Genomic DNA, 14,325 nt, shown 5'->3' with positions numbered 1-14,325 from the left:
CCGTCCCTTCCCCCCTCCTGTTTCTTCTTCCTCGTTCCTGCAGTCTGTCTTTTAAGCTAATCTATTTAAACATTTACGTAGATAACAGATGAACATAGTTCGAGTTTTTTTGGTTTGTTTTAAAATGATTCAAAGACATATAGTGAAAAGTCTTCCTCCCAGAGAAATGATCAGTCAAATCCCAATATTGAGGGGCCTTCGATAAGATTACCCGACTAGTACCCCCCAAACTGTCACGGTCATCAAGACCAGAAAGCCCGGGAAACTGCCGCAGCCAAGAGCAGCCTAAGGAGGCATGACCGTTCGAAGTAATGTGGTATCTTGGACGGGATCCTGGAACAGAAAAAAGGACATTTGGTGAAAACTAGGGAAATCTGAGTCAAGATGGATAATGTATATAAACACTGGTTCATTAACTGTGACAAACGTCCCAAACCGACGTAAGATGTTAATAATATGGGAAAATGGGCGCAGGCTTTATGAAAACTCTTATTATCTTTGTAATTGCTCTGTGAATCTAAGATTGCTCAAAAAATAAAGTTTATTTTAAAAAAAGCCTTCATCTCACTGCTGCCCCCAACCACGCAGCTTCCTCCCCTCCACATAGTAATCACTGACTTAGTTTTCTGTGTATTTCATAGTGTGCAATGCTAGCAAATATAAACGTCTCCCCCTTTTACAGAAACAGCACGTCCCATAGACTCAGTTCTGTAACGTTTCTTTCCCCATTTCATATCACAACACAAAGTTGACATCCCTGTGGCAAGTTCATTGCTGTTTCTTTTTTTTTCTTTTTTTTTTTGGTTTTCAGCACGACTTCAGGGAATCACCGTGGACGTGGGCGAGGTCATCTGTCGGGCAGCTTCCCCGGCGTGGGAATGCCTGACCTGTGAGTGGGTCTGTTTGTGACGGCGGTAGACAGGGCCTTCGGGATTGAATGCACACGTCGATCAGCCTGGTCGGGCCTGCAGATCTGGGGGAAACCAAGTTCTGGGTGACACCCCAAGTCCGCCGTGTGCAGTCCTGTGACAATACCCCGGAGGAGCATGGTCCCTCTGTCGTTTCCCGCCAGGGAGCGTGGGTGGGGAGGTTGGGGAAGTCATGGGTCCCCACTGGGGACTATGGGGGTGACGAGCTTCCTGAGGACTGGGTGTCCTGCTGGAGGTTTGGGGCCCCACCACCCCGACTCGTCCTTCCTCACCCGTGCGCTCTGCTCCTCCCGGCCTGCACCTGCCGGCTCTGGGAGGTCGAGCAGGCCCCCCTGACCCTCCACTGCAGGCGTGTCACCTAAATATAGCGAGATTCCCCTTCTCCCCAAAGGCGGCCTTCTCCCCCGCCCCCCCTCAATGCTGGGGCCTGCTGTCAAGGCTGTACTTTCTCCACCTCCTCATATTCATACTGCCTTTTGCTCCCTTAGCATTCCAACTTATCTCCCAAATTCTGGGTGACTTAACGCCTCCCCGCCATGAGCATTCCGGATAAACAGAAAAGCTGACAGACTAGTGCAGCGACCGTCCGTATCCCCATCACCTAGGTCTGCACTGACATCAGACTGCACCGGCTGCTGAGCTTCTCTCCACCTGCCAGGCCTTACGTCCGTCTGTCCATCAAAGCGCCTGATCTCCCAACGCACTGCAAAGTCGCCCAGGGCAGGACAGTCCTCCTAAGCGCTTGCGCACGCCTGTCACTGGCTCGAGTTCCGTCTTAGTTTACGTTTTTAGGGTAAAATTTACATACGACGAAATATACCAATCTTCAGTGTGCCACGGCGTGGCTGATTTTAGGTGGCACGTGGAAGAGCACTTTTGATTGTAATAGTTATGTATTTGTTTTAACGCATATTAGAGCAATGCTTTGCATTTATGATAGTGACATGAAGTTTCCTTTAACGGTGACTATTTAAATGAGCTGACGTAAAGACCTGGGGGGGGGGAAGGAGACGGACGGAAAGGGAGAGGGGCTTCCAGACGCTGAGGCGAGGGCTCGAGGGCTGTTCTCCGCAGCTGGGGCGCCTCTACGGGGAGCTCGGGCGGCCCGGCCGTGGGGACCTGGGCTGCAGCGAGGGCCGGGACGGGGCTGGACCTGGGGCTGCGGCGGGGGCCCGGCCGTGGGGACCTGGGCTGCAGCGAGGGCCGGGACGGGGCTGGACCTGGGCTGCGGCGGGGGCCGGGACGGGGCTGGACCTGGGGCTGCGGCGGGGGCCGGGACGGGGCTGGACCTGGGGCTGCGGCGGGGGCCGGGACGGGGCTGGACCTGGGCTGCGGCGGGGGCCGGAGCACGTGCGGGGCGCGCATCTGTCCCGTCAGAACTTACGCGTCTGCGCTGCCATCCCAGCGCCCGACACAGGGCCGGGAACACAGCAGTCGCCTAATAAGTGTCTCACGAGGTCGCGAATGTGCAAACGCTTTGTAAGCACTACACAAAAGTAAGTGTTCACAACAGCAGCAGGACAAATTCCCCTCTCCCCTGTCCCTCCTGCCCAGTGCAGCGCCGGCACGCAAGCCCCAGTGTTTGCTGACCGACAGACAGGCAGGTGGAGGAAGAGCTGAGGGCGCGTGAATAGGTCGCGTCCTGCCGCGGGAATACCTCAGAGACAGAAGCGAGCCCTGTGAGCATGCGCACTGGGCCCGCCAACCAGCCTCATTATACTGTGGCCGGAAGCGGCCTCTAGGTGCCTCGTTAGCGCAGTAGGTAGCGCGTCAGTCTCATAATCTGAAGGTCGTGAGTTCGATCCTCACACGGGGCACAATACTTTTATTCGCCCTCGTTCCCTGGGGGACGGGGGACGGGGTGCGGGGTGAGCAGGTCAGAGAGAACTCTGCCCTCGCTATCCTTGCGCTGCGGTCGGCGGTACCCAGAAGAGGGCACGTGTCAGGTCCTAGAGCCTCACCCCACCCTTCTACCGAGGACCCTACCCTTTCCTTTGAGCATGGCCGTTGCAGGGACGAGCCGCGGGTGCTCACAGGCCATCAGGGCGCAGCGGGCGCGGTTGAGTACAGGGCCGTCCAGTGGAGGCACCAGAGACTCGGCTGGGGACACGTGGGGCGGCGGGGAGAGGCTGATTCTTGCCACATGGCACCAGGGGAGGGTGGGTCTAGGGGGCCTGCGGGGAGGTGGGCAGCATGTGATGAGAAGCCAGACAGTGGAGGGCACTGAACACCATCGTGAGGGCTTTGGGCTGGGGAGCTGGGGAGCTAGGGAGTGGCTGGTCGTGAGAGGGTCTGGGGAGAGGGGTCTCAGGGAGGTCGTGCAGGCAGCTGCTGGGGCCTAGCACAGGCCAGGGGCTGTGTGAGACTGCATCCGAAACAGGTGCTGCACTCACCTGTTCGGTTCCTGATAATCCATCATTCTCAAAGATCCATCTCCATTTGCACAAGTCAAATAGCAGATTAAGTTGAAATACGATAGCTAAAATCAGTCTTTCGTCCTTCAAACCAGTCTCCGTGTTTTCTTCTCCCTAGTACACAATCATTCAAGTAAATGGCAACAGGTCCCTACGGGGAAGACTTAAAGAACACTTATAGCATGGACTCGTATACGTGGCACTGCTGCAGCGTCCTTCCTCAAGAAGACCCAGCCACTCCTTCAATCAAGACACTGTGGATCTGGGAATGACCTCAGGTGTAGAAACTGGGTGACGGGCATGACTCTCCATCAGTGACTCAGGTCAGGTTTTTAGCCACCAAGTCTGGAGTTCTTCCTTTTACATACATCAAGCAACATTTTATTAGGCTGCTTATCTAGTTCACTCTATGGACAGTGTAATCAATTATCAATAGCCAAAAATTCCTTAATACTGCTACTTCCCTGCTGCCCTCTACTGTGAATGGTTGTCTTTAGTAGTTAAATGCTGCCACTTGGCCTCCACTACCATGGAATCCCATTCTCCCACTGAAACCAGGGAGCATATCCGTGGTGGCATCTCTCACTATCAATCACACGTGGCCTTCAGAGGAGAGCTGCCACAGGGCTTTTCGAGTTTGCAGATGCTCCCTTCCCTCAGTGCCTTAATGAAGGAAGTGTCTTTTGGGCCCAAAGCATGTAGCTGGGAGGTGAGGAGTCCATGTAATCAACCCACTCCTACATTCCTATCTTCTATGCCTTTGGATACCTTCATCTACTTTGTGCCAGGGAAATTCTGGTACCTCAATCTCATTAGAGGGCAACACTGAGTCCACTGTCTGTCAACCAACCAAGTAATCTGTACAGTCACTTCCAATTGTGTGTGTGCCAGTTATCGATTTATCGCCTCTCAGCTCCAAATTTGCTCTTCAGTACCTGCTCTGCAATAATGGTCTGTACTCTTCAAGCATTTCTCCTTTACAGTGTGCACAATGTTAAACTGTCAGTAGCGGGTGCTGGAGGGGCATTGCAGGAGGAATGGGGCTTCTCTTTCTAGCTCCAATGAGCTATGTTCTGCTTATTCTTGTTCCTGCTCCATGGCCCATCAGCTGTGTGTGTGCACGGGGGACATCCAGTGGTGCTCTGCCCCAGCTGAGCCCAGAGCACATAATCTCTTTGTGACTTCACGGCTCCAGACTGATGACCACTTTTCTATTGTCATCCCAACACAGACACTGGCATGTTTAGGTCTCATGCTAGCAGTACACCTGCCTACCAGCCTTGGTTTGCCTGTGCCAGAGTGTCATCCTGTGGCCCTCCTGATGGACAGTATGCATGCCAGGCTGCACGCACTGACAAGCGGGGCCCTGACGCCCTGACTCCCTATGCACTTTCACTCACCAGCCTCGGACTGCCTGTGCCCTGCTGTCAGAGGACATGGACTAGCTCTGGCCTGGACAATCTGAGAACCTCTCCAGTATCCTGCAACCACACCTTCTCTGATGAGATTTGAACCTGTGCCTTGGGGACGGAGGGGCCTCCCTTCCAAGTTTGTCCTTCCTTGAGTACTCTCCCTGAGTCCTAGGTACCTTTTAGAGTTCTCTTTACATCATTATAGTTGCTCCCCTATCATAGTTTAATAAATCTTTATATTAAACTTTCCCTGTTCAAATTATTACATGGTTTGTCTCCTGACTGAACCCAGACTGACACAATGAGATTAAACATTAAATTCAGAATCTCTAAGTGCTCCCATATTAATAAATTAAGCCTTATGCAGTCCTGCTGGTCTACAACTGCTATAATGGTCAACATGTAATCACTGTGGAAAGGCCTTTAGCAAATGCTCAAATATTGCTCAACATCAGAGAATTCATACTGCAGAAAAATCCTATGAAGGTAAATAAATGTGAAAAGGTCTCTAACCAAGTTAATAACTTATTCAATACCATTGAATTGATACCAGAAATAAATTCTTTAAGTGTAGTCAAATGTGGAGAGGGATTTAGTGGAAGTCCAACATTTAGCCAACACTTTATTTACAATTTGTGCCAGAGAAACTTTGTTAATGTGATAAATAGGAAAAGGCCTGCAGGGACTGCTCTACAAATTCAAGGGAATACTGGGGAGAAACTTTTTTAATGTAGCCAGTGTGCAAAGAATTTTAGCCATGCTCAACCCTCATTCAATCTCAGAGATATCACATTATAAAGAAAATGTGGTAAGATTGAAGATAAAATGTCATGAAGCAGGAAGAGATAATCAGAAATGTATTTTATATATTCATTAAATGTGATAACCTTTGAAATGCCAACCAAGCACACGTGACTGAAGAGATTCAGCCAAGTATCTGAAATCTGCTAAGGCAGTGAGAAATGTAGGCTCAAAGACAACTGGAAAAGGGCCGGCCCGTGGCACATTCGGGAGTGTGTTGCTGATAACACCAAGGCCACAGGTTTGGATCCTACATAGGGATGGACGGTTGGCTCACTGGTTGAGCGTGGTGCTGACAACACCAAGCCAAGGGTTAAGATCCCCTTACTGGTCATCTTTAAAAAAAAAAAAAAGACAACTGGAAGAATGTGATAAAAAGAACTTCATTTGGTTGAGGGTACTCATAACTCTTTCACTGGATGAACAGAAACTTTCTTTAAAAAAATGAACTATTGTAATACTACACATAAAAGGTGTGTGTGTGTGTGTGTGTGTGTGTGTGTGTGTGTGTGTGTGTGTGTGAGATGTGTAGTTGCAAAACCAATCTGAGTAGGTGTAAATTCTAGTAAAAGCGGACCTAAAATAGAGGTAAAAAACTGTCCGTACACAGCTGCTTCTGGCTGGCAGAATCACAGTATTTTAGAATTTGAATGCTTTTAGGTGAGCAAGCACTGAACTTCACCAAAGTTCCCATCACACTTTCTGTATTTTATATCCTGACTCCTGTTGCCAAACACACATCAGCCTGGCCCATGATGGCATATGTTTCATAACCACTTGAAAATGTATGGAAAATGAGGCTGAGGAAATTACTCTTGGGAAACTAATGCCTCGCATAGGTGACAGGATATTATCTTAGGACCTTGCCTCTTGGACAAAAGGGAGCACTTTGCTTACTGAAAGTATTTGGTTCACATGAGATTATGCTTTGTGACCCCTGAAAAAAGAATTACTACTATGTATTGCACACTTATTCTATGTCAAGCACAGGACGAGGAACTTTATATACAATCTTATTTAGTGCTCTTTATTTTTTTTGGTGGCTGGCCAGTACGGGGATTTGAGCCCTTGACCTTGGTGTAACAACACCGCTAGGTGATCTTAGTTAATCTTCACATCAAGTCCATGAGCTATTGCTACCCTCCCTTTAGAAATGGGGAGAGGAAGGTGCAGGAAGTGGTGAGCAGCCTTGCTGTGGAGCCGAGAGGTGCAGAGGGAGAGCAGTCAGAGATGCTGGAGCGGCGGGCAGGGGGAGCTGCAGAAGCAGAGTCAGAGATGCCCACGTTAGTATGGTGGGGTCACTGGCAAGGAGGAGACCCTGCTGCTGGGGGGCCAGGGAGACTAATTTCGGCCAATCCGCACTGTTAGTGCTCTATAGTTGCTGCTGGGTTCTGCCACAGCCCTGCCTTTGTAGTTGTTGAGATGGTTTCCTGTTCTTTATTTCTCCATTGATCTTTAACGCAACCCCGTATAGGGCTGGCCGGTTAGCTCAGTTGATTAGAGCGCAGTGTTGATAACACCAAGGTCCAGGGTTCATCCCTGCACCGGCCAGCCACCTAAATAAATAAAATAATGCCTCATCAACTAAAATTACTGAAGTTTATGCTGGTTCTTGCAACCTGAAAGCTTAACACAGATTTAATAGTTTCCAAAAAATATTTATTGGCAAATGTATAAGAAGATATTTACAAGCTAAAAAGTACTGGAATTAAATAGAACACATAATTTTTATGGACACATTTTTCTATACAAAAGCTGACCTTTGTAGGAATTTAAAATATTAGTGTCACTGATTGCAAAATAGGTCTTCCTCTCTTGACCATCTCAAGATGACATGCCTTCTAGGTAGCCAAGAGACCAGGGGTTTGACATCTGTTACGGGCCTGAGCGGTGAGTCTCTTGCGAAGATTTCTCACTTTCTCCATAAGATTCTGTTCCATGGCGTCCCATTCCATTGTTCTTCTATTTAAAGAAACTTAAAAAGAAAATTTTAAGTTAACGTATTTAATTTTCTGATATTAGCAATGATAACAGCATTTATTTTAAAGGTAAATGTGTTGCAAAAATCAATAATGAAATGAATATTCTAAAATACAAATTTCTTAAACAAAAAGCCTAATATATTACCTGGCCCTATGTAGCTTCATTTACAAGACAAATATTTATCTGTTGAATTGAATAAATGCTATCAGAGAACTTATCTGCTTTTGGTTATTTAGCATTTTTAAAACTTGGGGATACAATTAGCTTCTAAGAGAGAATTTGGGTACTTAGCAACAATAAATTTCCTCACTATGATGCTTACTGTTAACGAGAAAAGGCATTCCAAGTCACAAAACTATGAAATGTATACCATGACTAGTTTTCCAATAAATGAAAATAAATAAACCAAATGCTTTTAATAATGGCTAATACTGGGAGAGTCCAGAATCAAGATTAAAATACTACAATGTGTCCAAGTATAACAGTTATTTCATACTGAGTAAAGGGGCTAGTAAATAGAGGAATTTGGGGGGAAAAAAGCACCTTAAAAATACACTTCTCTGAAGAAACTGAGTTACACATTCAAATACTCAGCTTTAATTTTTGGAAAACTATTTCCCCCCCAAAGAATACAACATTTATGCTTTTTGTTTTGCTGCCAAAAACCTAAACTCATCAAATGTCCTCCATTCCACTTTCAAATTGAGAATTATCTAGTTAAAATTTTAAGTTCTTACGTAGCAGAATAGAGAATAGTTGAGAATCTCTTGTACTTCATTTGACTTATGATTTTTGGTTTAATTAATATTCTGGCACAGAATTTATAAGATGCATATAAAAGTATGAGTTAGCAAAGATATTTTATACAACACTGGAATCTCATGACTTGTTAGTAGGTATATTTCTTATAGAGCTGGTCTTTTGGGGAACTTGTATTAAAATTTACTCTTCTAAAAGAACTCAAAAGACCTTGTTAAATTCTGCTTCATCTATATGGCAGTTTTATTGAACAAGTCAGTTGAAAGAAAAGTCTAATAGAATTTCTTGTCCCCTCCCCCCCTTTAAAAATAAACAAAATACTTTACTGGGAAATTGTTAGCTCTTTTATGGACTAATGCTGTGAATACATTTCTGTAAGATGTTTCTACCCTTTCCCTTTCCAAAAATACCCCCCCCCCCCCCCCCCCGTGAATCAAATCTAAGGATCAAAAGTCAACTAATCGGCATGAAGCCATTTGCCTTAGCAGTTCTGCCTTTAGCTGTCCCAGCAGTTCCTCAGGGTGCCCAGAGTAAGCCCATGTTTTCAATGCTGGTTGGAGGGAGCCCAGCCCAGCCCAGATGAACAGAGCCAAGAATATTCAAATAGGTAAGAGCTCTGAAAAATAACACTGGGACTTTTCTTTTCACAAGGATGTAAAAATAGTTATGAATCTCATACTATTAATTTATTTAGTAATAGACTTCTGTTAGAGCCTTCAGTTATGTTTTTTTTTTTTTTTTTTTTTTAAAAAAATGACCGGTAAGGGGATCTTAACCCTTGACTTGGTGTTGTCAGCACCACGCTCAGCCAGTGAGCGAACCAGCCATCCCTATATGGGATCCGAACCCGGGGCCTTGGTGTCATCAGCACCGCACTCTCCCGAGTGAGCCACGGGCCGGCCCCTTCAGTTATGTTTTTGGACAGCAGTGCTGGTGCTGAAGAGATGGAGTGGCACTGGTGATATTTGGCCACCTTTCTTTTCTTTGGATTTGGTTTGTATCCAGTTTTTACCCCAGCTGGAAATTAGAGAGAACCTTGCTGCCTCCATTTTAGGATTTCCATTATCAATGCCCTGGGAATATGGCATCAACATGCTATAAATATATAACTTAAACTACAATGTTCCCTAAGTATTGCTAAATTTCAAATAATAGAAAATTTTCTTGCTTATCAACTTATTCTGTGTTAAGGAAGCCATTTCAGAAATGTCATTTAGGGCTGGCCCCGTGGCTCACTTGGGAGAGTGCGGTGCTGGGAGTGCCGAGGCCGCGGGTTCAGATCCTATATAGGGATGGCCGGTGCGCTCACTGGCTGAGCGTGGTGCGGACCACACCGTGCAGAGGGTTGCGATCCCCTTACTGGTCACCAAAAAAAAAAAAAAAAAAAGTCATTTAATCGTTAGGGTCTAGGAAAACAGCTTGAGGCAAGTTGTTCATTTTGGAACCTTGGTGCTTCTGCTATAAAAGTGAGGTGATAAAGAGGATACTTGGGAGTGAGTAGAATGCCTTCATTAATTCCAAATGGTCCCTAGTAAATTAAAATTGCCAAGGATGGTTAAAAGCCCCTTTCTTTGCCATTCTGAGAAGAATGCTGTCACCAACCAAAAGGCAAGGCAATTGTTGTCAGTGAGAATTAAGAGCTGAGCTGAAGTTGTGGTGATGTATTTTAAAAACACCTTTAGCTAAAACAAAACCCCGAAACAACTCAAAAATATAGATGTTAGAATAGAGATCCCAAACATTTGTTGGAAGAGAATATGAAATGTGATTGGCAAGCCTTCACTGAGAACTACTGTGAGCTGATCACTACCTGCTTTAACCAGGTAGGCCTAATCACTATAGCAAAAATAAGAACGAGCACCAGGCAAGTTTTACATGAAAGCTTCTTAGAAGAGTAAGCATAGCAGTGTTCTAGCACCCAATGATGCCTCCCCCTATTTTTTATCAGTCACTCTCCTTATCTCAAAACCTATGCTCTCTCTCTGGCTGTGCTTTTACTGCACTAATTCCCACAGCTTTACATCCAATATCACAGCTAGATCTTTTAAAAAAATTTTTCATCCTAACATCACTTATTAACTGTCCGTTCCTTTCTATTCCCACCACTAGGGCATAAGCCTCTGGGAGTCCAGTCTAAGCCCAGACGGTTGAGTCTCGCCAACTTATCAGGATGCCTGCAGTCTACCTGGTCTCAAGAGCTTTAGCTAGCGGTTTGAACTCATAATTTTAGCTCAATGGGCCATTAAGGTAATTTGACTAATTACCAAATGCCCAGTTTAAACCAGTGTGGGAGAATGGAATATAAAAGAAGAGTCATCTTTGAATATCTAGAGGGCTGTCACATGGCAGAGGTACATCTGGTAATCTGCATTGCTCCAGAGAACAATTTCTAATGAGAGAACTTACAAAAAAAAAAAAAAAAAAAGAAAGAAAGAAAAAGAAAAGTAATGAAAAGTCTCAGAAAATAATCTAAGTGATTCATTTTCAGAAATGAGTTATCTGAGGGTGTTTTAACTGATTCAGGCCTAGCCCAAAAGTTGTTTGAGTGGTCCAGCCCCTTCCCAGAGGGTCTCTCAACAGATAGAGCTCTCCTTGAGACGGTAATGAGTTACTAGCCCTTCATTGTTTTCTTCATTCCCTGGTGTTCCTCCTTTCACAGGGTTTCAGTGGGCCTTTTCTTTCGCAGCCTTGTCCTGAGCCCTCAGACAAATTTCTTACAAGGTGTAATAAATTTTAGGCACTGTCTGGGAAGACTGTGCACTCCATACTACTCAGCCAAATGAGGAAGTGGGGGGAAGGACTTGTGTATTAAGGAATAAATTCCTTGCTATAACCCTTTTCCGTGTGCCTGCCCTTCAGACACCCATACCTTACAAGGCCATAATTAAAGTCTCACTTTACTGTACCTCATATCTCTGTGTCCATCCTTTGGCACTGGACAGGTGAGGGCATTTCTCACAAAAAGAAAAAGCAGATTTAACTACTTTACATACAGAAGGAAAAACTAAAATAAAACAGTTGCAGTAAATGGGAGAAGGTAACCAGATCGCCAGCCTGCAAGGGTTCTGACACAGGTGGGATAACCACAGTGGCAGTGCCACACCGACGAGTCACATTTCAGATGCTGGTTTCACAGATCATCCAGATTTGAGACCTTGCAGTCTCTCATCTGTCCTCCAAAATCCATCCTGCCCACTGCTGTTTAATTTACCTACCCAAAGGGCCAGGTTGTAAATATGATCTCTGTTCAAACAACTAATTGGTTCCATTTTGCCTACAGCAATGTTTCAAACACTGGCCAAGCAGATTCACTTGTGAAACTTTAAGACAAAAATCTAGCTTCCTAGCTTTTAGCCTAGATTTACAGAATTATTTTCTACCAAATGAAATTACCATTGGTGAGGTCCTGAACATGTATATTTTAAAAAATAAGATGAATTTACAAAAAATAATAAATACTAATTGTAACAAATTTGAACACATAAGGAATAAAGTAAAAAGTGAAAGTTCCTATACTTTTTGTACTGCAACTTGCTTTGTTTTTTCTTCATCTAGTGTATATATTTTAAGACCCTAAAGGTGATTTTTTATTATTTTAAATTAGCATTTATTTACTAAATTGGCATTACATGTACCACAAAATGCAAAAAGAACAAAAGGGTACAAAACTAAATTTCCTTCCTTCCCTGACCTTTGGCACTGAGTTCCTTGCCCAGGAGGCAAGCCCCACAGTGGTCTTCCACAGGTCATTCTGATGTACAGCCAGGTTAGGAGCACTGGCAACCAGGACGAGGCCCAACTCTTCAGCCTGGCATTAAGGTTCCTATCACCTATCTCCTCCAATGACATCTGTAGCCATCCTTGTACATAAGCTCTCTACTCAAGTTGGCCCAACTCATATTGCCATGATAGGCAATTTTCTTTCATTGTTTAATTATGTTTAACAAATTCTATCACAAACAAGTGAGTTCATGGAGGCTTTTGGTTGGTAAATTCACAAAAATTATAAGGGAAAATTATATGTGTATATGTGTATGTACATGTTTGCGGGAAAGATTCTCAAAGAGGCCCATAAACCATAAGTGGTTAGAAAATGGTATAATGTTAGAACTGTACCAAAATTAAAGATCACCTAGTCTTTAATCTCGTTTTACAAATGAGGAAAATGAAGACCAGTAACCATTTCTGAATAAACTCAAATGAATGAATGCAGTGGTTAAATAAATTAACTTGAGGTACACAGGTTAGTGACTCTGGCCAAAGTTTCTTTAAATTCTTGTCATTTAGCATAAAGCTAGGACTAGGACCCAGTGCTTCTATAATCCAGTTTGATGCTCCTGCACCATATTATCAAATTCTCCCCATCTGAAGTGTCATCCCTATTTCTCTCAGCCTTTCCTTTTTTCAAGTCCCAATAATTTTTTTTTTCTTTTTTTTAAAAAGATGACCGGTAAGGGGATCTTAACCCTTGACTTGGTGTTGTCAGCACCACGCTCTCCAAAGTGAGCTAACCAGCCATCCCTATATAGTATCCGAACCCTTGGCCTTGGTGTTATCAGCAACCACACTCTCACAAGTGAGCCACAGGCTGGCCCTAAGTCCCAGTAATTTTGAAACCTGGCCCAATGGCCCCTCCTGGCCACAGCATTTACTAATTTAAGTAACAGTTTCATTGAGATATAATTCATATACCATAAAAGTCACCATTTAAAAGTGTGCAATTCAGTGTTTTTAGTATATTCAGAGTCATACAACCATCACCACTATTTTTAGAAAATTTTCTTCACTCCCAAAAGAAACCCCATACCCATTAGTAGTCACTCCCATTGCCTACCTCCCCCCCCCGCCCCCAACCACTAACCTACTTTCTATATAGATCTGCCAATTCTGGCCATTTCATATAAATAGAATCATAAAATATGTGGCCTTTTACGTCTGGCTTCATAAACTTATAAGGTTTTCAAGGTTCGTCCATTTTGTAGCATGAATCAGTACTTCATTCCTTTTTTTTTCTAACTCAACAATGATTGAAACTTTATTCCTTTTTGAAGCTGAATAAGATTCCATTGTATGGATACAATACATTTTGTTTATCCATTCCTCATTTGATAGCTATTTGGGATATTTCTACTTTCTCACTTAATAACGATGCCATGAACACGCACAGGTAAGTTTTTGTATGAACATATGTTTTTGATTATCTTTAGGGTTTATATTTAGGAGTGGAATTGTTAAGTCATATAGTCATTCTATGTTTAACCTTTTGAGGAACTGCCAAACTGTTTTCCAAAGTGGCTACACCATTTCACATTCCCACCAGCACTGTTCTAATTACTCTGCTCTTCGCCAACACTTCTTATTGTTTGCCTTCTTGATTATAGCCATCCTAGTGTGTGCGACATGGTATCTTGCTGTTTCTTTTTATTTTTAATTTTTCTCATCATGGTTTCGATCTGCACTTCTGTAATGACGAATGCAGTTGAACATCTTTTTATGTGCCTATTGGCCATCTATATATATTCTTTGGATAAATGTCTGTTCAAATCCTTTGTACATTAAAAACTTTGGACAAATACCATTTTATGTCTTCACGGCTATTCAGCTACAACTTAAGTTTCTGAACTGGGGATTTTAGAGTCAGCCAGGCTCATTCATATTGTCCAGAAGGTTCTGTTTTCTGGAAGATAATAAGAACTTCCTGCCCACTATTAGTAAAGATCTGATACTAGGCAAAAATTTTAAATAAATGATCTGTCACTGGCATGTTCTCTCCTGTCTCCCATTTACCAGTGCCTCCCTTCTAGACCCTAAGGGACAAACCAATGTTGAGCACTTCTAATCAAAATGCCATTTTCTTAATTGTAGCTGATCATCTCCTGGTTTTAGGATTAAAATTAATCTGATTAAATTTATACACCCTGATTAAGGAACTGACTGACAGACCTTTAGACACATGGCTTTTGAAAACTGGGTACTTATTAACCAAATTATCTCTCATTGGTGAAATTTAGGAGGGTTGAAACAATT

General features: G+C 44.0%; 1 protein-coding gene and 1 non-coding gene across 3 annotated transcripts in view; one reads left to right on the top strand and one right to left on the bottom strand.

Annotated features, from left to right (window-relative positions):
- The first annotated feature begins 2,673 nt into the window (after positions 1 to 2,673).
- TRNAM-CAU (transfer RNA methionine (anticodon CAU)) lies at positions 2,674 to 2,746 on the top strand. Its single transcript has one exon. It is a non-coding gene; the product is annotated as a tRNA-Met (tRNA).
- Positions 2,747 to 7,226: 4,480 nt separating this feature from the next.
- Positions 7,227 to 14,325, bottom strand: part of TBC1D31 (TBC1 domain family member 31) — a 68,366-nt gene continuing 61,267 nt past the window's right edge. For both annotated transcript variants that reach the window (XM_063079307.1, XM_063079308.1), the window contains one exon: positions 7,227 to 7,531. In XM_063079307.1, the coding sequence (XP_062935377.1) occupies positions 7,398 to 7,531 (134 nt within the window). In that variant the 3' untranslated portion in view covers positions 7,227 to 7,397. The remainder of the gene's footprint in view (positions 7,532 to 14,325) is intronic.

This window comes from Cynocephalus volans, chromosome 15 (genome assembly GCF_027409185.1).
Source record: "Cynocephalus volans isolate mCynVol1 chromosome 15, mCynVol1.pri, whole genome shotgun sequence".
NCBI lineage: Eukaryota > Metazoa > Chordata > Mammalia > Dermoptera > Cynocephalidae > Cynocephalus > Cynocephalus volans.
This window is presented reverse-complemented; position numbering and strand designations above follow the sequence as displayed.